This window comes from Podarcis erhardii (genome assembly GCF_964252035.2).
Source record: "Podarcis erhardii genome assembly, chromosome: 4".
NCBI classification, from domain to species: domain Eukaryota; kingdom Metazoa; phylum Chordata; class Lepidosauria; order Squamata; family Lacertidae; genus Podarcis; species Podarcis erhardii.
Genome location: NC_138508.1, coordinates 6,943,734 through 6,969,047, shown reverse-complemented (window position 1 = coordinate 6,969,047; position 25,314 = coordinate 6,943,734). Strand labels below are relative to the sequence as shown.

At 45.3% G+C, this 25,314-nt stretch overlaps 3 protein-coding genes across 3 annotated transcripts in view; all 3 read left to right on the top strand.

Moving 5' to 3' along the window:
• The window catches only part of LOC309340986 (uncharacterized protein), a 47,522-nt gene that overhangs the window by 16,185 nt on the left and 6,023 nt on the right, over nt 1-25,314 (top strand). The window contains exons 3-5 of the mRNA XM_081860348.1: nt 21,236-21,317; nt 21,603-21,685; nt 23,112-23,238. Of these exons, the coding sequence (XP_081716474.1) occupies nt 21,236-21,317; nt 21,603-21,685; nt 23,112-23,238 (292 nt within the window). The remainder of the gene's footprint in view (nt 1-21,235; nt 21,318-21,602; nt 21,686-23,111; nt 23,239-25,314) is intronic.
• LOC309341000 (uncharacterized protein) overlaps nt 4,846-25,314 on the top strand; it is a 48,519-nt gene continuing 28,050 nt past the window's right edge. Inside the window, exon 1 of the mRNA XM_081860374.1 lies at nt 4,846-4,936. The gene's annotated coding sequence lies outside the window, so the exon portion shown is untranslated. The remainder of the gene's footprint in view (nt 4,937-25,314) is intronic.
• LOC309340616 (zinc finger and SCAN domain-containing protein 31-like) overlaps nt 5,047-25,314 on the top strand; it is a gene marked incomplete at its 3' end in the record, with an annotated part of 61,642 nt that continues 41,374 nt past the window's right edge. The window contains exon 1 of the mRNA XM_081859500.1: nt 5,047-5,099. The remainder of the gene's footprint in view (nt 5,100-25,314) is intronic.

Sequence of the window (25,314 nt, the reverse complement as noted above, 5' to 3'; positions counted from 1 at the left end):
TGCACATGCCTCCATTGTAGGAACCGCATTCCTGACCCAGAATTTCACAGGAAGTCCCTCAGATGATTCCCCTTTCAAACAGGATACGTGAACCTGGGCCAGCAGGGTCTTCCTCTCCGGCAGACGGACAACCCCTTCCCCAAAGCCCCTCCCTCCCCCACCTCCCCATGGGGGTCCCTCCCCAGAATGGCCTCCGCTGTCTGGTGCTTGGACACCTGAAGGGCCTGGAGGCCTCTCAGGGCAGCTGCCTGGCAGCTCGGCATCACCTGGAGGAAGAGGTCTTGCTCCGGCTCCAGCAAAAGTCAGGCTGTCACGTTCCTCCCAGCGGGGAGCAGTTCTTTGGGATCCTCTCCCTCATAGCTGTCAACTTTTCCCTTTTCTTGCGAGGAATCCTATTCGGAATAAGGGAATTTCCCTTAAAAAAAGGGGAAACGTTGACAGCTATGCTCTCCCTACTCTTGTTTCCTCCAATACTCACCATTGCTGGATGAAGAAAGCCTGTGGCACATCTTCAAGAAGAGAAAAACAAGTAATAAATGAAATAAGAAGCTGAGACAATAAGAATCCACTGATTGCCTCGCCTTGTCCTCCGTCAACTGCCAGCAACTGCTCTCTCCTCCACTCGCCTCACTGGTAAAACAAAATGGCTGCCTGCAAGTCTGTGGTCCTTGTCACCATGGCAACCCCCCCCTCACCTGGACCTGGGCCCACCTGGCTCCACCTATTGGGAGATGATCTATAGTGAAATGAAAAAAATGTTTTAAGATAACCTTTGTTAGAAGATCAGAAGGGTTTTTAGTAGGTATTTTAGGGCAGGATTTACTAAAAAGATAAGAGAAATCTCTTCATGTATGTGACAACAGCGGTCAGAATTTTACTAGCTCAAAGATGGAAAGGCGATGAAATACCAGCGAAAGAACACTGGCAAGAAAAGTTGATGGAATAGGCTGAAATGGCGAAGCTAACTGAGAGACTTAAAGATAAGGACAATAATGACTTTTTAAAAGATTGGGAACCTTTTAAGATGTATATAGAGAAACAGTGCATAGAAATGAACTCACTGGCAGGATTTGAGTGATACACTTACAGTGGACAAATACAAACAGAAAATACAATTATGAGGTAAAAATGAGAAGGAAGAGACAAATGTTATAACATTTTAATATATAAGGAATACAAAATTATAAGCAAAAGAAACAGAGGTGTTATAAACCAGGAAGAGAAGTTGGGGGAAGTCACATGGCGGCGGGGGGGTGTTAATTAAAATTGTAAAATGTAATTTGAATGTTTTATTATGTTAAAATTTCTTTAATTCAGTTATTAAAAGTGGCTCCTCTTACTTAAGGGCCGCACAGACCTCATGGGACACCAGAGCAGATTCCCTTGTTGTTTTTTTGAGTCAACCAGCAATGGGGGTTGCATTTCCTTATTTACAGGAGGGCTGTTGCTAAAGCACATGACATGCTCTTCACACTTAGTTATCTATTAGGAACACAGGCACAAATTATTGTGTGTGTGTTTGTATTTGCAAACTACCCCAGTCTCTGAGGGGTGAGATTCCAAGGGTCCCAGGAACTTCCCCATCTTCGGTTTCCTTGGAACGAAAATCAGTGGAGACTGTGTTGTCTTTATGATATCTAGTTTTATTTATTCGTATACACAACCGGAGGGGCTCACAGCATCAACACCCGAACAGATCTTGCTTCTAAATTAGTGGCAGCTTTGGCTCCAGCACAGAGCAAGCTGGTTTCGGGGTTTCCCACAACTCTCTCTGGGTCTTGCTTTTCTACCTAGCAGCCAGGTGAGATGGGAGGGGGGAGGACAGCCCCCCATTAGCTGCAGCTCTTGCAACCCAGCTCCTTCGTTGGGGATGCTGAGGAGGACACTCTATGGCCAGGAAAGGCCCTTGTCTTGCCAAGAAACTTGTCTGTGGGAATCGTGCATCCATACTGCTATGGAAAGGGTGAATGTCTTCTAGAATTCTCTGGTGTCACCAGAAGAGGAAGCCGTTCTTTTCAGTTAGGTCTGTTATCAACTGCAGAGGATGAGTAGCCTTGGGAGCCTCTTGGGGAGATGGAAGTATTTCGAAAGGAGAACACTCACCTGATCAATTTTAATAATAATAATAATAATAATAATAATAATATTTATACCCCGCCCATCTGGCTGGGTTCCCCAGCCACTCTGGGCGGCTTCCAACAAAATATTAAAATACAGTAGTACATCAAATATTAAAAGCTTCCTCACGGGGACTGACTGAGCTGACGGCTTCATGCTTTCAGCCTCAGTCACTTGGCCACCTGTGGTGTTTACCTCTGTGTGACGCAAGGACTGAGTGGATGGTGAGATGCTTTCAGCATCAGACACTTGGTGGGTTCAGAAATGACCGTGCAGGCCAGATTCACGACCCTGGGGGGCTGGATTCAGCCCGTGGGACATAGTTTGAGGACCCCTGGTCTACACTGACTGGCAGCAGCTCCCCAGAGTTTCAGGCAGGGATTTCATCCAGCCCTTGAAGGAGATGTCAGGGGTTGACCCTGGGACATTCTGCATGCCAAGCAGATGCTCTAGGGCAGTGTTTCCCAACCTTTTTTGGGCAAAGGCACACTTGTTTCATGAAAAAAATCTCGAGGCACACCACCATTAGAAAATGTTTAAAAAATTAACTCTGTGCCTATATTGACTATATATAAAGTACAGTGGTGCCCCGCAAGACGAATGCCTCGCTAAACGAAAAACCCGCAAGACGAAAGGGTTTTCCGATTTTTTAGCGGCTTCGCAAGATGAATTTCCCTATGGGCTTGCTTCGCAAGACGAAAGCCCATAGGGAAATCTCCGGGACAGCGGGGAACCCTCCTCCCACCGCAAGCCCTGGGAACAGAGGAGAAGCTGCGCACCTTCCCCTCTGTTCCCGGACCTGTCCTGAAGGCCTGCGGCGGGAGGAGGGCTTTCCTCCCCACCGCCAACATTCAGAATGCTGTTCTGAATGTTGGCGGTGGGGAGGAAAAACCCTCCTCCCACCGCAAGCCCCGGGAAGAGAGGAGAAGCTGCGCGCCTTCCCCTCTGTTCTGGGACCTGTCCTGAAGGCTTGCGGTGGGAGGTCCGGGAACAGAAGAGAAGGCGCACAGCTTCTCCTCTCTTCCCGGGGCTTGCGGTGGGAGGAGGGTTTTTCCTCCCCACCGCCAACATTCAGAACAGCATTCTGAATGTTGGCGGTGGGGAGGAAAGCCCTCCTCCCGCTGCAAGCCTTCAGGACAGGTCCGGGGCAGCAGGCTGCTATCCGCAGCTTGGAGAGCCCTGCGGGGAAGTCCTGCAGGGCTCTCCAAGCTGTGAATGTCTGCCCCGCCCAAGGAGCGCTCTGCTTAAGAGCACCCCTCGTGCGGGGCAGCAGGCTGCTATCCGCAGCTTGGAAAGCCCTGCGGGGAAGTCCTGCAGGGCTCCCCAAGCTGCAGATGTCTGCCCCGCCCAAGGGGCGCTCTGCTTAAGAGCACCCCTCGTGGGGGGCAGCAGGCTGCTATCCGCAGCTTGGAGAGCCCTGCGGGGAAGTCCTGCAGGGCTCCCCAAGCTGCAGATGTCTGCCCCACGCGAGGGGCGCTCTGCTTAAGAGCGCCCCTCGTGCGGGGCAGCAGGCTGCTATCCGCAGCTTGGAGAGCCCTGCGGGGAAGTCCTGCAGGGCTCCCTAAGCTGCAGATGTCTGCCCCGCGCGGAGCTCCCGCCGGGCGCGCAAGGCTTGGGGCGGCAGCCTGTTGCCCGAAGCACAGGGAGCCCTCCGAAGGGCGCCCCGTGCTCCGCGCTGCCAGCTGCCGCCCCAGGCCTTGCGCTCTCGCCCGCCTCCCTCCCACGGCACACCAGGCAACGTCTGGCGGCACACTAGTGTGCCGCGGAACACCGGTTGGGAAACACTGCTCTAGGGCTCCCCATATTTCACTAGCCATTTAATGTTATGCTATAGCAACCCTGGAGATTCCACCTGCCTCTTTCGAAAGGAGAACACTCTCCTGATCAAATCATCATCATCATCATCATCATCATCATCATATATTTATACCCTGCCCACTGGCTGGGTTCCCAAGCCACTCTGGGCGGCTTCCAACAAAATATTAAAATACAATAGTCCATCAAATATTAAAAGCTTCCCTAAACATAAAAATAACAACAATCCATTTTCAGTCAAATGAATTAATAATTAAGCATTTCTGGAAAGGGAAATGGCATACTTTTGTATATTAGCATTAAAGCATGCATGAGAAAGTATTGCTCATTTATGATGAGAATAGGATTAATTTATTTTGAACTTCGCTTGGTTCCTCCTTGGCAGCCAGTGCGATTGTTTCAGCAGGGCTAGAACTCAGGACCCGCTGCCTTGAGGGACATCTAAGAGCAGTTGGGCAGGGAGAAGGTCTCCCTTGGGAGGTGGGGGACTCTCCTTCTGTGGAGGTTTCTAAGCAGAGATTGGATGGCCATCTGCCATGGATGCTTTAGCGGAGATTCCTGCATTGCTGGGGGTTGGACTAGATGACCCTGGGATCCCCTCCTCTCTCTCCACTCCTGAATTCTAGGAGGAGCTTCCTTGCCTCCTGCAAAGCCCTTTTCCCTGCAAGCTCTTCCTCTGGTTTCTGGCCAAGGGAGGGAGATGCTCAGAGTCCAGCCAAGAGCCTCACCCCCAAAAGGATATCTGGGCATTGGCGTAGCCGGGGGGGGGGGGCAGCTGCCCCCCTAAATCCATAAGAAATAATAAAAATCTGAGAGAGGGCTGAGCGAGGGAGGACTCGGCTTGGGAAGGGTTAAAGGGAAGTGAGCTGCCTTCCTAGAGAGGCCAGGAAGCAAGAGGGGGCCAGGTCCTCCAGAGCCAAGGCCCCTCCCTCCCTCCCCAGTCCTTTCCTTGCTTTGGGGTCTCTCCTGCAAGGGCTGCCTCGCTGTCCCCTCCTGGGATCTGGTGAGTCCATAGCTGTCAACTTTCAGATTTGAAAATAAGGGATCAGCAGCCTTGAAAATCAGGGATCAGCAGCCTCACCTATCTACCAATCCGGGGTAGCAGCGGGAAAGGGCGCTGGAATAAGGGAATTTCCCGCAAAAAAAGGGAAGGTTGCCAGCTATGGGTGAGGCTACTCTCTCTCCCCCCAGAGGGTGCAGTGGGGAGACGGGGGGGGGGGTCCCAGGGCTGCATCATTAATTAAAATTAATTAATTAACATAATTAATTAATTAGCTTTAATTACGGCCTTACAATGCCTTCCCATGAAGTTTTTAGTTCTGCAGCTGTGAGAATGTGAAACCAAGACTGAATTATTGCCTCTATTAATTGGGCTTCCGATTGGGTTAAAATCTGAGCTATTCCCAGGACATTCTGGCAGTGGAATAGAATTATCTTGAAAGCACCACTTGCACACACCAGCAACATGACATGGAGCTGAATCTTGTTGAAATAGAAAAATAAATAAATAAATATCAGGGAAAATATCACCTGTGGAACACTTCAGTTTGGGCTAAGGTATTTCCTTTATGTATTTGGGGGCATTTACATTTCCATTAATGACGCAAATTCTGCCCACACCTTTTGTTGCCATACAACCCCAGATCATCACACTATCTGGGTGTTTCACGGTCGGCGTAATGCAAGTAGGATGTAAATGTTCTCTGATTCTTCTCCTCGCGTATTTCATGCCATCACTACCAAGCAAGGAGATTTGGGTCTCATCCCTTCAAATAACACTGTCCCATTCTTCCACTGTCCACTTAACAAGGGTTTAGTCTTTCAAGCTTTGCTTGAGAGATAACAATGGCTTTTTCCTTAGAATTCTAACATTTCGACCAGTCCTTGCACTCAACTTCACATTACATTGCGCCATGTCATCTTGTATACACCCAGATGATATTCTTCTGTCATGTAGGGACAGTCTCTCCATTCTTCGATCGTCACTTGCCTTTGTGCACCTTTTCCTGCCTTAACCAGTCTGATTTTTTAGTGACTGAGTCTCCATATACGTCTTCAAAAATATAGAAAGGCCAGCTTTGGTTATGTTTTCCACAATCTTTCTTCTAATTTCTTAATAACTGTAGCCCTGTTCACTTAATAGTACTATTTTACATCACTTTCTGGGTGACCAATCAACTCTTTGTGACATTTCTTTAATTTTATTATGTTGTTCAACCTCACTAAATGAAAGAAGACAGAAAACCAACCAACTTGTTAGCAATCACGTAACACACTGACAAAAGTCAACCTAAGCAAGTTGTGCTTCCTTTTTCTGTTTTTTTCGCTATAATGTTTGATAGAATACGGGTAATTAAAGAAACTTTCTTGAATTGCATTCTTGATTAAATTAAATTATCTTTCCATTGATATATAATTTTATAATATTACTCCAAAAGAAGCAGAGTTTTGAGCCATCAAGCCTCTGAAATTTTTCTCCAAAGGCTTCTGCAATTTTCACCAATACTGCATATCAAACAAAGCAACATTCAACAACACATCAGAATATCATAATAAATATGTTGGTTAATGACAAACAACACAGGTAATGAACACACACCCAACTCCCTTCAGTTCTTCTCGGAGGCTCTAACCCTTTTTGTCTGCATTGCAGATTGTGATGAATCGGAAATCGAGAACAAAGGTGACCACGATAAAATCCCCAGAGAGGAGAAGCCATGTAAAAATTTAGAGTGTGGAGAAAGCTGCAGTCAGAGCTCCCATTCCACTTCCCATCAACATAATCTCATTGGAAACAAACCATATCAGTGTGTGGAATGTGGAAAGAGTTTCAGGAAGAGCTGCGATCTCACTTGCCATCAAAGAATTCATACAGGAGAGAAACCCTATCAGTGTGTGGAATGTGGAAAGAGCTTCAGTAACAGCCGCAGTCTCACTTCACATCAAAAAATTCATACAGGGGTGAAACCATATCAGTGTGTGGAATGTGGAAAGAGCTTCTGTGACAGCCACAGTCTCACCTCCCATCAGAGAATTCATACAGGGGAGAAACCCTATCAGTGTGTGGAATGTGGAAAATGGTTCAGTCAGAGCTCCCATCTCACTGCCCATCAAAGAATTCATACAGGGGAGAAACCCTATCAGTGTGTGGAATGTGGAAAGAGCTTCAGGAAGAGCTGCGATCTCACTTGCCATCAAAGAATTCATACAGGGGAGAAACCCTATCAGTGTGTGGAATGTGGAAAGAGCTTCATGAAGAGCTCCCATCTCACTTCCCATCAAAAAATTCATACAGGTGAGAAACCTTATCAGTGTGTAGAATGTGGAAAGACCTTCAGGATGAACTACCATCTCACTTCCCATCAAAGAATTCATACAGGGGAGAAACCCTATCAGTGTGTGGAATGTGGAAAGAGCTTTAGTCACAGCAATGGTCTCACTTCTCATCAAAGAATTCATACAGGGGAGAAACCCTATCAGTGCATGGAATGTGGAAAGAGCTTTAGTCAGAGCTCCTCTCTCACTTCTCATCACATAATTCATACAGGGGAGAAACCCTATCAGTGTGTGGAATGTGGAAAGAGCTTCAGTCAAAGCTCCAAACTCACTTCACATAAAAGAATCCATTCAAAGGTCGGAAAAACCATTTTACAGCTTTAGGAGCTAAGAAATCCGCACCTTTATTACCTTGTGTTTGGCTGATTGACATCTAATGCCTTTTGAACATGTGGTGTTTTGTGTTTTAATGTTGTAACCATCCTGAGACCTGTGGGTGTAGGAATATGCGCCAATATTTAAAGACCTAGGCTTCTCCCCCCCATTAAATTTTTAATTTGGCCTGTGGCGTTTGCCCTCCTAGGTGTATGGCATCATACTGGGTCATAAGGAAAGGGTTAACTAAGTGTAAAATGATTAACCAATAGGAACCCAAGGGGAGGAGTTAGAGTTGTTAAGAAGTGAGTCTGGAGTTAGAGAAGGGAGAGGGAGGATAAGTCATTGGGTTGGGCTAGTTTGATGCGAGAGAGTGAGAGAATCTGTTAAGAGGAGTCAGTTAAGCAGCTGGGATAATCAGTTAGAAGGTATTAGGAAGGTATAGGCCGGTAATGAAACTAAGGTTAAGAAACTGACAAGAAAAATTATCTGAAACCGGGACTTCCGGGTTGGACCCATCGTTTAATGGCGGATTCCCTCCGAGCTCCGGAGGGAATCGGCTCTGCAGAGACCGGGTCTTACCGCTGCGGCGACGCGGCGACCCTTAAAATCACAGGCGTAGAAGCCTGTGAGCGTAGTGACTCGGCGGGCACCATTTGGGCCCCCCCAATCCAGGAAGGAGCCTTTTTAAAGGCTTCGGAACGGGGACGGGGTGCTGCGCGGTGCTGAGAGTACTCCTTCATCTGCGGAGTGAAGCCACGAGCCATTATCGGAGAGCGCTGACTTTTTCCTTGGAACATTCGGACTTTAAAACAGCAACCCGTGAGTAATACGGAAATTGGAATCTTAAAGAAAAAATTTGCGGGTCAGGAACGAGCGGGGAAGGGTTAAAAAGGAAGTCCACCCCCCTTTTTGTAAACAATTTAAAGCAAAGGACCTGCTAGCTAAGGTCGAGAGAATCTTTTTTTCTTTCTTTTTTTTTTTTTTTTTTAGTAAAAGACTTTAATTTCACGGTTTTGACATTATAAGAATTTTTGCTGGAGGATTAAAAGATTAATTTTGGGAGCTGAAGTTTCACACCCCCCCCCCGGACCCGGGAATGTCCCACGAGAGAGTCTGTTGATGAAAGACTGGAAAGTTTGACAGCTGTCAAGTTGGCTGTCGAGACGGAAAAGGAGAACCTAGTTTCTGTTGCTTCTGTTGGTTAATTTGTAATAATTTGTTGAAAATAAGGAAGGGCTGATACAAAATAACCTGACTTTTGGACTTGAGCTGAAAGGAATACTAAGGAACTAAAATCCCCCTAGAGGGGTTTAGTGACATTACAGGAATGGCTGGAGGAAGGAAAATTCAGGCTGAATTGGACAGAGCATTTGTTCTCTTGGGAAAGTTACGAGGCCAATCTGATGTTTTGGCTATGAAATGTTACAGCTCTGGATTCAGCAGTAAAGAACATTGTTGAACCTGATAAGGACTTGAAACAAGGAGCCTATCCAATTGAACAAATAGAGAAAACGGAGAGCTTTGACAATATGGAGCAGGTGGCAGATGTTGTCCCTGAAGAAAAGGAAGGAGGAGCTGAAACTGTGCAGAAGTTAAAGGAGAGCAACATTTTGAAGCCTGACATGATGACAAAAAAGGAAAATAAAAATCTGATGTGGAGAGCCTGGCCTGAATTGGAGGTGGAAGTTGGAGCCTGGGGGACATTTGGACCTGAAAGGAGTATAAAACAAGATTTGAAGTACCCCATAAGCTTTATCACTAAAAATGGAGGTCTGGCTGGTAGAAATATGGATCCTGTTGGGCCGGAGTTTCTTAGAGATTTGGATCCTGTTGGGCTGGAGCCTCTTCGAGACTTGGAGTTTAACATAAAAGACTATCAAAAAGACCGGCAGAGAGGAACTGAGAGAGAATTGAGAGCCTCGGACGTGAGATCTCCAGGCTAAACAGTATATTGAGACTGATGGATTTTTGTTGAGGACTGAAACCGGGAAAAGGGTGGGTGGAATCTGGGAATCCAAAGGGTATATAAATATAGTTTGTTTTATTTTTATTTTGCTTTGTTATTGGTATGGAAATTGGGAAAGACGTGGAAGGGAAATTTTGGTCGACTTTAGGAAATACGTTTTGTTTAAGAAAAAATAATGAGGTATAAATATTGTAGGTGTAAATTTGGTTAAGTTAAAATTGATCTTTTTTTTAAATGGCTAAAATTAAAGGAAAATAAGGTTTGTAAATATAAATTGAGGAAATGGAAGAAAGAAGAAAAATAAAATAACAATATGTTAGAATAAATTAAATTAAGTTAAAATGGAGAAGTAAATTAAGGTTTTGCTGAGCCAATAATTTAAATTGGAATACAAGAAGGGGAGGTGTGAGGAGGTCTGAGAAACAAGTTAAAAGAAAATAAGTATTTGAACTTTCAGGTGTTTTTAATTGTTTTTATTTTTAAGTTTTGGATTTTTGTATTTTTTCTTTTTGTTTGTTTATCTTTGTCTTTGTTGTTATATGTGTTGTTCTTTTTTGAAAATGCTAATAAATATTCATTAAAAAAAAGAAAAATTATCTGAAACCATAAACTTGTTAATGCTTATAAAATAAACTTGTTTATTTGGTTTAATGTTAACAACTGTCTAGATGCAATGTGTACCTGAGAGAAACGGCTTGGTGGCAGCGGGGAAGCGATCCAGTGGTGGCACAGGGATCAATAGACTGTCAAACGTCCGGGGACCCTGTGTGAACGCCACAAAAGTGTTGGCAGCGGTGGGATAACATCAATACGCCTGTGAGATCCATTCAATACCCTGTGGTGGGATATTTAGATTGTTGCGCCTAGTCACCAAAAAAGCGACAGCAGCAGTGGGATCCAAATCAATATGTTTGAGGCGGGATCAGATAGATACGCCTGTGTTGGGGAAAACAATACACTTGGAGGGGGAAGGGTAAATCTGTGAAGTGATTACCTAGCCTGAGTGTGTAGTTGTAAAATACCCAAGGTAAGCCACAAAGCCAAAATAACAAGGAAAAAGAGAGCTCAAAATCTGTTCTGGCAGAGGGTTTAGGCTCGTGGTCAGAGGAAGTAAGCTTGAAGGGTTAGAGAGAAAACCCATAGCAGAACTTTGGGACCAGAGTCTTGAGAGAAGCCTAGCCAGAGGGAACGGTACTGAGAGGAAATTTCTCTTATTTTTTTTAATTTACTGACAATTCTCACTCACACATTATGCCGCCCAAAAAGATAAGAAACCCTGTGAGGGAAACAACTTATGAAAGTTCTGAAGGAGAGGAGAATGGAAATCCTCAGAGGGGAGAGCAGTGTTTAGAAAATGTAACTAACATTCAACCTGAGGCAGGAGGTCCAAAATTCTCTGAAGACTTTTAAAGTGGAAGTTAGAACAAGAATATAAATTGGATTTAGAAAAGATTAGATCTGTACAAGAAATAGAATTAAAGCTGAAAGTGAGAGCTAAAGAATTAGGGCTTAGCAGGAGAGCGAAAGAATGAGAGCTGAGCAGGAGAGGGAAAGTGAGTGAAAGAATGCAATTTCAGCTGGAGATGAGGAAACTGGAATTAGCAGCTATGGAAAATCAAAATAATAGTAATAACACCATTAGTCAAACTCAAGTGAAGGTAGATTTAAAGCGTTTTCCTGTGTTTAAGGAAAAAGATAGCCCCGAGACTTTTATTATATCATTTGAAAGAGTTTGTCAAGATTTTCAAGTGAGAGATGAAGATAAGATGAAGATACTTAGAGCCAAAATAAGTGGTGCATTAGCTGAAATCTATGCCCAAATGACTGAGGACCAATCCAAAAATGTTGATATGTTTAAGCAACTAATATATACCAGGTTTGGGATTACCCCAGAACAACTGAGAAAGAAATTTAGAAGTGTGACTAAAGTGAGGGAGGAGACATACGCTCAGTTTGGGGCTAAAATCTCAAACTACCTCACAAAATGCTTAGAACAGGAGAGGGCAGACTCCGTTCCAAAAATCAGAAGTGTTTGCTCTGGAACAATTTTATGAAATGATAAACGGCCAATTAAAATATCTTATAAAGGAAAGACACCCTCAATCACTTCAAGAAGCCGCTAACTTAGCTGACTGAATAAATGAAATAAGGGACCATAGGTGTGATGAACCAAGTTTTGGCGGGAAAGAAGAAGAAGAAGAGTTTGGATTTGATATCCCGCCTTTCACTCCCTTTAAGGAGTCTCAAAGCGGCTAACATTCTCCTTTCCCTTCCTCCCCCACAACAAACACTCTGTGAGGTGAGTGGGGCTGAGAGACTTCAGAGAAGTGTGACTGGCCCAAGGTCACCCAGCAGCTGCAGGTGGAGGAGCAGGGAATCGAACCCGGTTCCCCAGATTACGAGTCCACTGCTCTTAACCACTACACCACACTGGTGTGGGGGACTACCAGAAATAGATTCCAACAGGCAAAGGGAAACCCATCTTCAGAGACAGACAAGGGAAATAGGCCATTGTCAAAAGGGCAAAATGACAAGGCCCAAGCAAACACCAGTCTCACTGAGGAGAAAGAGTGGAAAACAAATTATACAAATCTCAAAGAACCGAAATGCTGGGGATGTGGAAAATTTGGCCACAAAAATTTTAATCGTAGAACTGGAGGGGAAATGTTAGCCCTCCAAAAAAAAACATATTGTATCAAAGCAGCTGAGGAGAGCCAAGCTAGTCAGGATAGGCCGAAGCCTGCTGAAGTGGTGGAGGCTAAAGTGGCACATTGCTATGCCATTAAACAAGACAACCTTTTTTGAAAAACGCTGGGGAAATTATTTGGATTGAAGGGAGGAGATTTCTAGGGTTAAAAGATGCAGGCTCGCAAGTCACTATTGTCCACCCAGAGATAATCTGTCCCACCAAAATAATTCCAGGGAAAGTTATGCGATTAAAAGGAATTTCAAAGCAGCCTGAGGTATTCCCCGTTGCAGAGATCCATGTTAAGTTCCAAGATTGGTCAGGACAGTGGCAGGTTGCTATTTCTGAGGAGATTCCCACCGCTGTGCTGATCGGATGGGATCTCTTAGAGCATGAACAGAGTTCTTTTGTAGTTACTCACTCCAAGGGGGGGTTCAACAGTCACCCGATGCTGAGGGGAATGCTACTGTTGTCAAAGGAGACAAAGCTGAGGAACAGATCTCTGAGGGGAGAAATGAAGCCCTACTGGTTCCTTTTACAAAAAACCAAAAACCTAGTTTTGCCCAAGAACAGAAAGAGGATGCTGATTTAATTAATTGTTTTGAGGCAGCCCAAACAAAGCAGAAAACCTGGTACGACAAAAAGGCCAGAGTAAGAACTTTTGAACCCAATAGTGAAGTGTTGCTACTGAGACCAACCAAAGGAAATAAAATGCAACTAGCATGGAAGGAGCCATACAAAATCGTGCCCAAAATGAGTGATGTAAATTACGTAATCCAACAAGGGGAAGAAGGGCGTCAGGTGGTTTGTGTGAACATGTTAAAGCCTTATCTTAGACCAGAAGGCTGGACAGTGTATGCAACACGTGTAGATCCAGAGGAAGCCGATAGAACATGCTGGGAAGGGAGAGGGGAGCAATTGTGCAATCTACAAGAAATTAAGATAGCTCCTACATTAACCCTTAATCAGCAGGTGGAGGTTAAACAGATCCTACAAGATTATAAGGAAATTTTCAGTAATACTCCAGGTAGAGCTAAGGGAGTTGCACATCATATCGACACCGGGGATGCTGAGCCCATTGCTGTAACCCCCTATAGGATAACAGGAGAATATGTGGGGAAAGTTAGCAATGAGGTAAATGAGATGTTGAAGGCAGGGATCATAACCCCTTCGGAAAGCCCCTGGGTAGCATCCAAAGTGTTGTTAGACAAACCTGAGGGATCTATCAGATTTTGCCTGGATTATAGGAAGCTGAACCATGTCACTAAAGCAGATGCATATCCAATGCCACATTTAGATGACCTGATCAAAGCTATAGGCCAGTGTCATTACATCACCTGCCTAGACTTAACAAAGGGATACTATCAAGTAAAAATGGACCCTAGGAACCAGGAGAAAACTGGTTTTAGAAGTCGCTTCGGGCAGTTTGAGTTTAAAGAATGCGCCAGCCACTTTTCAGCGACTGGTGGACAAAATCCTGAACAGATTACGAGGGATCACAGTTGCTTATTTAGACGATATTGCTTTGTACAGTCCAACTCAGGATAAACACAAAGAGCACTTCGGGATAGTGCTACAGCGAATTAAAGAGGTGGGCTTAACCATCAAAGCCAACAAATGCCAGATAGGGGGCTCGATTATTCAATACCTGGGACACATGTTGGGAGGAGTGATGAAACCTTTAGAGACAAAGGTAGAAGCCATTTCAAAATGGCCTATCCCTACCTCCAAGAAGAAAGTCAGAGCTTTCCTAGGACTAGCCGGGTATTATCGAATATTTATTCCAAAATTTAGTCAGTTAGCAGTACCTTTATCTGACCTAACTCGGAAGAAGGAGCCAGATATGGTTAAATGGACAGCAGCGTGTCAGCAGGCCTTTGATGCCTTAAATGCGCCTTGACGTCAGGACAAGGACCAGTCCTTGTCGCTCCTAATTATGATCGTGAGTTCACCATCTTCACCGATGCCTCCAATGCTGGGATCGGGGCCGTACTGTGTCAACAGGGAGAGAAGGACGACCTGCATCCAATCAACTTTATAAGCAAGAAATTATTTTCGAAGGAAATACATTTTCGACCATCGAGAAGGAATGCCTTGCCATCGTGTGGGCGTTACAGAAACTGAAGCTGTACATCAGGGGCCAAACTTTTATCTTATGTACTGACCATTCACCCTTGCTGTGGCTGAGAACAATGAAGAATAGTAAGTTGATGAGGTGACTTTAATTTTACAATTAAAAATGTGAAAGGGTCCCTGAACGCCATTGCAGATGCCTTATCAAAAAGACCTGCGGTTGAAAGTTAACCAGTGCACGGTTATAATTTTTCTGTAGTTAACTGAATACCTAAGATATATCAGGTTTTATGTATAAATGTATATTTTGCAAGAACAAAGTAATTGATGTACCAATGTTATGTGGGATGTGAATGGTGTAATAACAGGTTAGTAAATGTTTATTTGCCTTAGATATGTAATGCTGATTGATCAGGAGAATAACTACCGTAATTTTCGCTCCATAACACGCACTTTTTTGCTCCTAGAAAGTAAGGGTAAATGCCTGTACGTGTTACAGAGCGAATGCACTGGACTGGAGCCCTGGCTGCCGTCAGTCAAGCAAAGCGTCTGTCCTGCTTTGCGCGGCTCTCGCTTTGCTTGCTTTAAAGCAACCTACGGAGGAGCCGAGGAGGAGGGAGGTAAGGAGAGCCATGGCAGCAAAGCGGGCAGCAGCCGCTTACACGGGAGGAGGGACAGACGGGAGCCATAGCGAGTCGGAAGGAGGCAGGCGGTTAAACGCCAGCAGGCGCTTTTAAAAGCGTTGCGTAGCCAGCAACAGCTGCTGCAGCCTCAGCTAGCAAAGGTCCGCGCTGTCTCTTAACGGAGCAATGAGGATGCAGAGGGATGGCAGGGCACAGAAGGGGTTGGATCGGGAAGGAAAAAATTAAGCAACCAGCAGCAAAAACAAAAAGAACAAAAGCAAAAAACCCAACCCACAGGAGGGCATTGTGCCTAGTGCCCACAAATTCGGGGGTGAACAGCAGGCAAGAGCAGTCCCCCACCAAAATCCTGGGGGGTAGGGAGGCTATTTACTCCCATCACAGCCTCCAATTTACATCGTGTGGGTCGGAGAGATGTTATTGTCAGCCATCTTCTGATGAGCCCCTAGTGGTCCCCTCCCCCAGCACGTCAACTTCTAGGGAGCTTCTAGGCGCTTTCTGCACCACCTAGAGTACCCACAGAATTGTGGCGTCTACTGGCAACACTCAGAGGAGAACAAATGAAAGACAAACACAAGGGGCAGGAAAAAACCTGGAAAGGGCCATACCAAGTGGACATCCGGTGTGAAGAGGTCACCTTCCCCACTGCTGAACAATGCCACAGGTAGAGGATTTGAAATGCTAGAAGTGTCTCCGGGGCAAGGGGAGCTGCTGGGAAAGTGAACTACGGGCTCAAAGTATTACTTTTTTAAACGGCAGCTGCCTGGCAGCTCTGCATCACCTGGAGGAAGAGGTCTTGTTCTGGCTCCAGCAAATGTCAGACTGTCAGTTCTTCTCAACTTCTCAAAATTAAGGGGAAATGTGTGTGCGTCCTATGGAGCGAATGCAGGCTCCCTGGCTTCAGCGATAGCAACCCGAAGCCTCTGAAGCGTGCACTCCGGAGGCTTGGAGTTGCTTTCGCTGAAACCAGGAGAGTCTGGTCTTTGAGGCTGGCGGTGGGGGAAAGCAGCGCCAACACTGGTGGCGTTTACCTAATAATAATAATAATAATAATAATAATAATAATTTATTATTTGTACCCCGTCCATCTGGCTGGGTTTCCCCAGCCACTCTGGGCGGCTTCCACAGCGACCAAAAATACACTAAAATCTCACACATTAAAAACTTCCCTGAACAGGGCTGCCTGAATGTCAGGTAGTTGTTTATCACTTTGACATCTGATGGGAGGGCGTTCCACAGGGCGGGCGCCATTACCGAGAAGGCCCTCTGCCTGGTTCCCTGTAGCTTTGCTTCTCGCAATGAAGGAACCGCCAGAAGGCCCTCGGAGCTGGACCTCCGCGTCCAGGCAGAACGATGGGGGTGGAGACACTCCTTCAGGTATACTGAGCCTTTAAGGTCATTTAGGGCTTTCAAGGTCAGCACCAACACTTTGAGTTGTGCTCGGAAACATACTGGGAGCCAATGTAGGTCTTTCAAGACCAGTGTTATACCTCAGTGCGGTACGGGGACTGACTGAGCGGATAGCGAGATGCTTTCAGCCTTGACACTTGGCTGGTTCTAAAATGGCTGTGCAGGCTATATTGACGACCCTGGGGGGCTGGATTCATCCTGCGGAACATAGTTTGAGGACCCCTGGCCTACACTGACTGGCAGCTGCTCCCCAGAGTTTCAGCGCTGCACGAGGAATGGCTGAGCAGGTGGCGAGATGCTTTCAGCCTCCGACACTTGGCGGGTTCTGAAATGACCGTGCAGGCCAGATTCACGCCCCTGGAGGGCTGGATTTGGCCCATGGGACATAGTTTGTGGACCCCTGGCCTACACTGACTGGCAGCAGCTCCCCAGAGTTTCAGGCAGGGATTTCGTCCAGCCCTTGAAGGAGAAGTCAGGGGTTGACCCTGGGACATTCTGCATGCCAAGCAGATGCTCCCCATATTTCCCTAGCCTTTCAACGTTTTGCTATTAGCAACCCTGGAGATTCCACCTGCCTCTTTCGAAAGGAGAACACTCTCCTTTTTGTTCCAGACACTACAAATTATAGATAAGATGGATTGTTTCAAGAAGTGGCAGAAAGATATATCAAAATTTGTCTGGCAGGGCAAAAAACCCAGAATAAAATTTAAGATTTTAACTGATGCAAAAGAAAGGGGGGGTTTTGCGCTGCCGGACTTAAGACTCTATTATGAAGCAGCAGCTTTCTGCTAGCTGAAGCAATGGCTACTTCTTGAAAACACAGATATTTTAGATTTGGAAGGGTATGATAACAATTTTGGCTGGCATGCATATTTATGGTATGACAAGGCAAAGATCTATAAAGGCTTTAAAAATCATATTGTCAGGAAAGCTTTATATAATGTTTGGAATCGATATAAGGATTTGTTGGAAAATAAAACACCCAGATGGTTGTCACCAATGGAAGCTAGAGCAGTTAAAAAACTTAATATGGATTCAAATTGGCCAAAATATAGTGAAATTATAGAGTATGATGGTGAAAAAGTCAAATTACAGAGCTTTGAGAAATTAAAATCCAAAGTTCGAGATTGGTTACATTATTATCAGATAAATGAGACTTTTAAGCAGGACAAGAAATTAGGATTTCAGAAAGAGAGGTCAAAATTGGAAACAGAACTGTTAGAGACCAATATTAAGAATTTGTCTAAAATGTATAACTTGTTGCTGAAATGGAATACACAGGATGAAACAGTTAAATCAGCTATGATTAAGTGGGCACAAGATGTTGGTCATGATATTATGTTTGCTGACTGGGAGCAGTTATGGACCACAGGCCTTAAATTTACGGCATGTAGTGCCTTGAAAGAAAACATAATGAAAATGATCTATAGGTGGTACATGACTCCAGTCAAGCTTGCAAAGATATATCATTTGCCCAATAATAAATGCTGGAAATGTAATGAATGTAATGAATGCGAAGGAACTTTCTATCATCTTTGGTGGACCTGCCCAAAGGTTAAAGCCTACTGGGAAATGATCTATAATGAAATTAAGAAAGTCCTTAAGTGGACATTTGCAAAGAAACCGGAGGCTTTTCTCTTGGGCATGGTCGGCCAATTGGTACCAAAGAAAGATAAAACCTTTTTTATGTACGCAACCACAGCAGCAAGAATTCTCCTGGCAAAGTATTGGAAGATGCAAGAATTACCTACTCTGGAAGAATGGCAGACGAAGGTGACTGAATTTATGGGACTGGCAGAGATGACCGGCAGAATCCGTGATCAAAGGAGAGAGACGGTGGAAGAAGACTGGAAAAAATTTAAACTATATCTTAAGAACTGTTGCAAAATTTCGGACTGATAAAATGTTAAGGGTCAAGAAATAAAGAACTATAGCTGTAAATAGTTAAGTTAAGAAAATTTTGAGGGAAACGAAATATTGAAAAGGAATGAAGGATTGCTAAAAATTTCTGAAACAGGGGTGCAGTGAAGGGGAGGCGTGGGGAAGTCATGTGTTGTTTATTTGTGTGTTTTTTGGTTTTATGAAAATTAATAAAAATTATTTTTAAAAAAACGAAAGGAGAACACTCTCCTGATCATATAATAATAATAATTTAATAATCAATTTAATCAATTTAAATAATAATAATAATAATAATAATAATAATAATAATAATAATATATTTATACCCTCCCCACCTGGCCGGGTTCCCAAGCCACTCTGGGCGGCTTCCAACAAAATATTAAAATACAATAGTCCATCAAATATTAAAAACTTCCCTAAACATAATAACAACAACCATCCATTTTCAGTCCATTAAATTAGCAATTAAGCATTTCTGGAAAGGGAAATGGCATACTTTTGTATATTAGCATAAAAAGCATGTATGAGAAATTACTCATTTACCCATTTAATTTATTACTCGTTATTACTCATGTTGGCAGGGGAAAGGTCTCCCTTGGGAGGTGAGGGACTCTCCTTCCTTGGAGGTTTCTAAGCAGAGACCGGACGGCCATCTGCCATGGATGCTTGAGCTGAGATTCCTGCATTGCTGGGGGTTGGACTAGATGACCCTGGGATCCCCTCCTATCTCTCCCCTCCTGAATTCCAGGAGGAGCTTCCTTGCCTCCTGCAAAGCCCTTTTCCCTGCAAGCTCTTCCTCTGGTTTCTGGCCAAGGGAGGGAGATGCTCAGAGTCCAGCCAAGAGCCTCACCCCCAAAAGGATATCTGGGCATCTGGGCATCTGCCCCCCCTAAATCCATAAAAAAATAATAGAAATCTGAGGTTCTGCCAAGCGAGAGAGGCTGAGCTGGAGGGACTCGGCTTGGCAAGGGTTAAAGGGAAGCGAGCTGCCTTCCTAGAGAGGCCAGGAAGCAAGAGGGGGCAGGTCCTCCAGAGCCAAGGCCCCTCCCTCCCTCCCCAGTCCTTTCCTTGCTTGGGGGTCTCTCCTGCAAGGGCTGCCTCGCTGTCCCCTCCGGGGATCTGGTGAGTCTCCTCTCTCTCCCCCCAGAGGGTGCAGTGGGGAGACGGGGGGGGTCCCAGGGCTGCAGCAGGGGAGGAGGCCTGGGGGGCCTGATCCGGGAGGGGCCAGGTCTGCCACGCTCTCCTTCCTGCAGATCAGAGGATCCCAAACTCATCTGGCCCTCCGCCCCCCCCCCCTTGTCAGAAAAAAAATCTCCCTTCTTTAAACAAAGGAGTCCCTGGGACTTTAACTCTGTGTGACATCGCTCAGCCTCATTGCACAACAGAGGAAACATGTGCAAATGGTTTTCCAAAGCTGGACGAGGAGGTGGACTAGCCCCCTCCCAAAAAACACCCTACAGGGAGGGAGGAAGTTAATGTGGGAGACAAAGGGCAGTCTCTTTCCCAATCGTCTCCAAGGGCAGCTCCCCGCCACTGCAGCAATCCCCTCGCAACCAGAGCATAGCATCCCAGGACCACATCCTCTCTGCCCCAAAGGGATTGTTGCTGGAAAACCACCTGGAAATGGGCGCTCCTACTCACCCAGCCTCCAGGGACCTTGGCATCAATGGCTGTGTGCGCGTTAATAATAATAATAATAATAATAATAATAATAATAATAATAATATAAGAATAAAAAATTACCCTCCTAAATTTCAAAGGAGATGTCTTTGGCCCTGCCCACTTGGCCCTCAGGGGTTTGGCCAGATACATACCTGGCCCTCAGAGCAAATAAAAAGGGACCCCACCCCAGGAGTCTTTCTGGAGAGCGGCAGAGAGTCAAAGTACAAGAAAAGGAGACAGAAGCAGGGGAGTGGGGGTGGGGAGCAACTCCTGAGGACCCCCGGGTGAGGACCCCCACTAGAGCCAAACATCCATTTTTCACAAGATACAAACAATTCTTCTCTCTGTTGGTTCTGACTTCATGCATTTACTGGAAGGCAGCAGAAACCAGGTTGATTAATCTCCCAGAAATCCCTTCAGTTGCCTCCACATTTTGCATTGCTAGAAGGCGAGAGACTTATTTCTTTTCCTCTTCCTCCTCTTTCTTTTCAAAAAAGAAAGTTTCGGATGCGGTAAAGTCCAGCCCTTGTTCCCAGCAAGACTCATCCATTCTTGCTCAGGGAACCATTTCCCCCACGTCCTACAAATTCTGTAACAGAACAATGTATTTGCTTCGTAGGATTTCCTAGAGCTTTTGATTACGACAAACAGAACTTGTCAGAAGACCAAAGGATTTCTTCTGATCTCTCAGAGGCTTTCTGAGAGCACAGATGGATGAACGAGACTCAGCTGGCCCTGAAGCAGGAAGGGGCCCTGCTAACCAAACTGGGAGCAGTGGGGGATTCTGGGAAAACCCAGTGCAGAAGATCCTGGGTGAGGTGGACACCCTCTGCTCAGAGGTGCAGAGCCAGCAGGTGAGGCAGTTCTGCTGCCAGGAGGCCAAAGGACCCCGAGAAGTTTGCAGCCGACTCTACCACCTTGACCATCAGTGGCTGAAGCCGGAAAGGCACACAAAAGCTGAGATGCTGGACCTGGTGATCTTGGAGCAGTTCCTGGCTGTCCTTCCCCTGGAGATGGAGAGCTGGGTGAGGGAATGCGGAGCGGAGACCAGTTCCCAGGCGGTGGCCCTGGCCGAAGGTTTCCTCCTGAGTCTGGCAGAGAAGAGAAAGCAGGTGAGAGAGACTTTCCTCTGGATACTCCCAAGGGGCTCCAAACAGGACAGAGAACATCCCATAATGGTCTGCTGATTGCCCATCTGTTTTCTAGGAAAGCATACATGGAATGAGATCTCACACCCTTCATGTCTTAGTCATTCTCTTTCTAGTATTTCTCCCCATTCTCTGTTTTGAATCCTTGTTTCTTTTTCAGGGAAAGGATCTCTTTGCAGAAATGGACCTGGATTCCTGTGAGGCAGAGAGGCCTCCGTTGGACACCAGAGAGAGGCCACTGGGTAAGGAGGAAGGTGGTTTTTCCCAGTTTAGTCTCATTCTGTTGGTTTTCCAACTCATCTGAGGGTTCTTTTCATCTTGTTTTGGGGGGAGACAGTTGGGAAGGAGGGTCCAGAGGAGGGGAGATGTATTTCTGCACAACTAACATATGAAATGGCCACAAACATCCAAATGCTCTCAGTAGGTAAGGCTTTCTCAAAGGCCGACCTGCAGTTAGAGATGCCCTGTTTCACCTGTGAGAGAAGCAGGCACTCCAGGCGTCCTGTTTATGTTTTTTTCTCTTGCAGGTGACAGAAGGATGCCGGCAAGACCTCCTGATCCATCTTTTCATGGGGGCAGAAGGGAAGCAGCGGCTGTGGAACCAGATCAGGTCAGGGGAAGCTGCCTTGTGGGGACAGAGGCCGAGGGATGGAGCAATGTCATTTACTGGTTGGGCACAGAGGAATGGTGGGAGGAAGCAGCCGGGGAACCAGGAAGGGAAGATGGCTGAGAGCCCAAGAAGTGGAGGTAGAAGAAGGTTGGGCGGTCAGAGGGGGAAGAGGGAGAAGCCTGGGAAGAGGAAGTGTCAGAAGCTGAAGGGGAAACAGGGCTTAGTGAGCTGGGAGACTCTGTGGCGGAATGCAGTGCAGAATCAGAGGCAGAAGTGAAGCAAATAGGTATCCGCGAAGTGTTTAAATAAGGATCAGCCAGACAGCAATTGGGGAATAAGAAGGTGAGGTTTATTGCCAGGCAATAAGGACCCAGTTGGAATATTTTCCAAAGAACTGGGACCCCGATTGACAGAAATCCAGAGGTCTTTATACCTGAGCAGAACACAGCAAATCATTGATCATGAGACAATCATGAGGGATTCACAATATTGTCAGCGAGAATCAGCCAATCAGCAAGCGGTTGTCACGCTACTTGACCCCCGGTCAAACCTTGGTCAGCACCGGATTCTAGTTCTGCTTTCCGATGCTTGCAGTGACGCTCTGTTTAACCTTTCCCCCAATTATGACGGGACAGGGAGCTTGGACATTCTGTGGTTTTGCTCTTCCTGTTCTGTGGATTAATTTAGCCTGTATCTGAGGGGAATTTGTATCAGAATCTCTGATTCATGTCTTTCCCCCTTGTCCGGGGTGCACAGATGTTTAGGGGAAAGGTCGGCTCCTAATTTTGCTGTTTCAAGCAGTTTGCAGTTTGCTAAAGCACAGCTTCCCTTTTGATTCAAAATGGATTATAAAGTACTGTAATCCTTGATTTGTATAAGCATATTTGGATATATATTGAATATATTGGTTTCTGATAACTGATTATGTGGATAGCATAGGGGTAGCCCTTCTCCCTTGCCTCAGAAGAAGAAGGAGATGAGTGGGAGAGGAAGGTCGAGAGGCAGAGGTGAGTCAGGAGAAGGAGGAGCCACTGGTGGCTCCCTCTCCTTTTGCCAGAAGCCACCCTCCCTGCTTGTCTCTCAGAGCCAGGAGACCAAAATAGGCTTATTTTAATTGTAGATTGATCACTGAATGCTAAAATTGTTTTCTAAGCAGTGGACAAATGAGAACAAATAGTGGCCTGGATTCACCTAACCAGCCACATCGGATGAAAAATGGGGCCTGCCCCCCAATCCTCCCCCTCTCCATGCTCCCATGGACCCCTTGAATTTGGCTTTACGGCATTGGGAGGGAACCTTCGTGGAAGAGCTCAAGAGGAGAGGAGAAAGTGGATCCTTCCATCAGGCAAACTGGAAGCAACACCGCATTGTGTAGCAGATCATATTTCTGCTGTCTCAGAGGAAGATATTTCCCTTTTTCTTTTAGGCTCCAGTGTGCTTTGAAGATGTCGCTGTTTGTTTCACGGACGAGGAGTGGGTGTTGCTGGATCCTGACCAGAGAGCTCTGCATAAGGACGTCATGGAGGAGAATTGTGGGATCGTGGCCTCTCTTGGTAAGGCTCCCTGTGGGATTGTCGTATCTGCCTGGAAATTCAAAAAATACCTCTATGGACCAACCTCATAAATTTTCACAGAGCTCAACAGCGTCCCCTACAACACCTGGGAACCTAACACCCCCACAATAAACAGTAACTTACAGTTTTTTCTTTGAACAATTTCCCTCAAATTATCCCTTTTCCTACCAGTTTTGGGCTGGTCTGAACTTCACAGGCCATCTAAAATGTCAGCTTCAGAATTGTTAGGAAAGATAAGTAGCTTCAGGTTTTCTGCTTTTGTTTTTGCTCCTGTCAGTCTTGGGTTGACCCAAAGAGACGACTGACATTGGAGATGGAGGGGATACCATGACTGGGCCAAACAAAATTCATCTCAGAGAAGAGCTAGGCTTATGGAATCTCAGGTAGTAGTAGCAGTGATGAGGATGATGATGATGATGATGAGGATGATGATGATGATGATGATACAGTGGTACCTCGGTTTACAAACTTAATCTTTTCCGGAACAGGACTGTTCTTAAATCAAGGTACCACTGTAGTAGTAATAATAATAATTTTTATTTATACCCTGCCCATCTGGCTGCATTCCCCCAGCCACTCTGGGCAGCTTCCAAAACACACATATAAAAATGAAACATAAATAATAATAATCTGATCCGATATATAAAGAACTTTAACTTTAAAATGAACAACTTATACTAGTGGCCGAAATTGTGGAAACCATTTGTGAAAAGTGTATTTCTGAGGTTTGATGGCTCATAACACCACTTTTGTGTGGAGTAATGCCATAAAATTATATAGCAATGGAAAGATAATTTAATGAAGAATGTAATGTGATGACTTTTATGAAGGAGCATTTATTAGAACAGCAATCATAAAGAAAAAATGTGAAACCTTTGGTAACCATTGGTAACCTTTAGCTTTAATTACGACCTTACAACACCTTCCCATGAAGTGAACCTAGTTTTTAGTTCTGCAACTGTAATAATGTGAAACCAAGACTGAATCATTTCCTCTGCTAATTGGGCTTTATTGCTGGGTTCCTTCTGAATAACAAGTTTCTTTAGTCGGCTCCAAAGATTTCTGATTGGGTTAAAGTTTGGGCTATTCCCAGTCCATTCCGGCAGTGAAATATCATTATTTTGAAAGCACCTTTTGCACACAGCAGCAACATGACATGGAGCTGAATCCTGTTGAAATAATAAATATAAATATATAAATATATATAACAACAACAACAACAATCTTTATCACGGTCCAGAGACCCAACAAATCATTACAAATCAATACACAGTTCATACAGCCTACCTCCGGGTTAATCAAGCATTTTGTTTAGAATATAGGACTCATTTGTTCTTGCAACCACTGATAAAAACTTTGCCACTGCTAACGTTCTAGTTTTTGTCCGGTCTTCCAGTAGGAACCTGACATAGTGAGCCTCTGATTTTCCCAGGAAAGGTACCAGCAAGGGTAGTATCAGTTCAGCCCTGGCCTGCTCATATTTTGCACAATGCAACAAAATATGATTTATGGAATCGATGTCTTGAGCACACGAGCAAAGTCTGTCCTGGTAGGGAACTCCTCTAAACCTACCATCCAACACTGCAGAGGGGAAGACATTTAGTCTGGCTTTGGTGAAAAGCCTTCGGTAATTAGATACTGTCAGGTTTTTGATGTAAGATGTTAACTTAAAGACATACCCATATTGAACTCCTGCTGCCAGCGGACTACAGACTGCGTGTGATCGAGATCTCAAGTCACTGTGTGCATTGTCCCATAATCTTTGCTTTAACGTCTTTAGGGCGCCTTCATAACCCAGGTAAAACAGTTGGGGGGGGGAGACAGACCAATAGAGGTGGCTTTTCTAGCCATGGTTTTCTGCCATTTGCTGACAAATTCTTCATTGGGTCAGATGTTGGTACAGACCCTTCCCTAGATCAAACACTGAAATCCTGAGCCAATGTTTTAGGGCAGACCACCACGCTTTAGTTGAAATTGGGCATTCACCAGCTTCTAACAGAAGTACGGAGCTGGGGACACAGTTAGGTACCTGCAGCAGAGATCATATAAATTTTG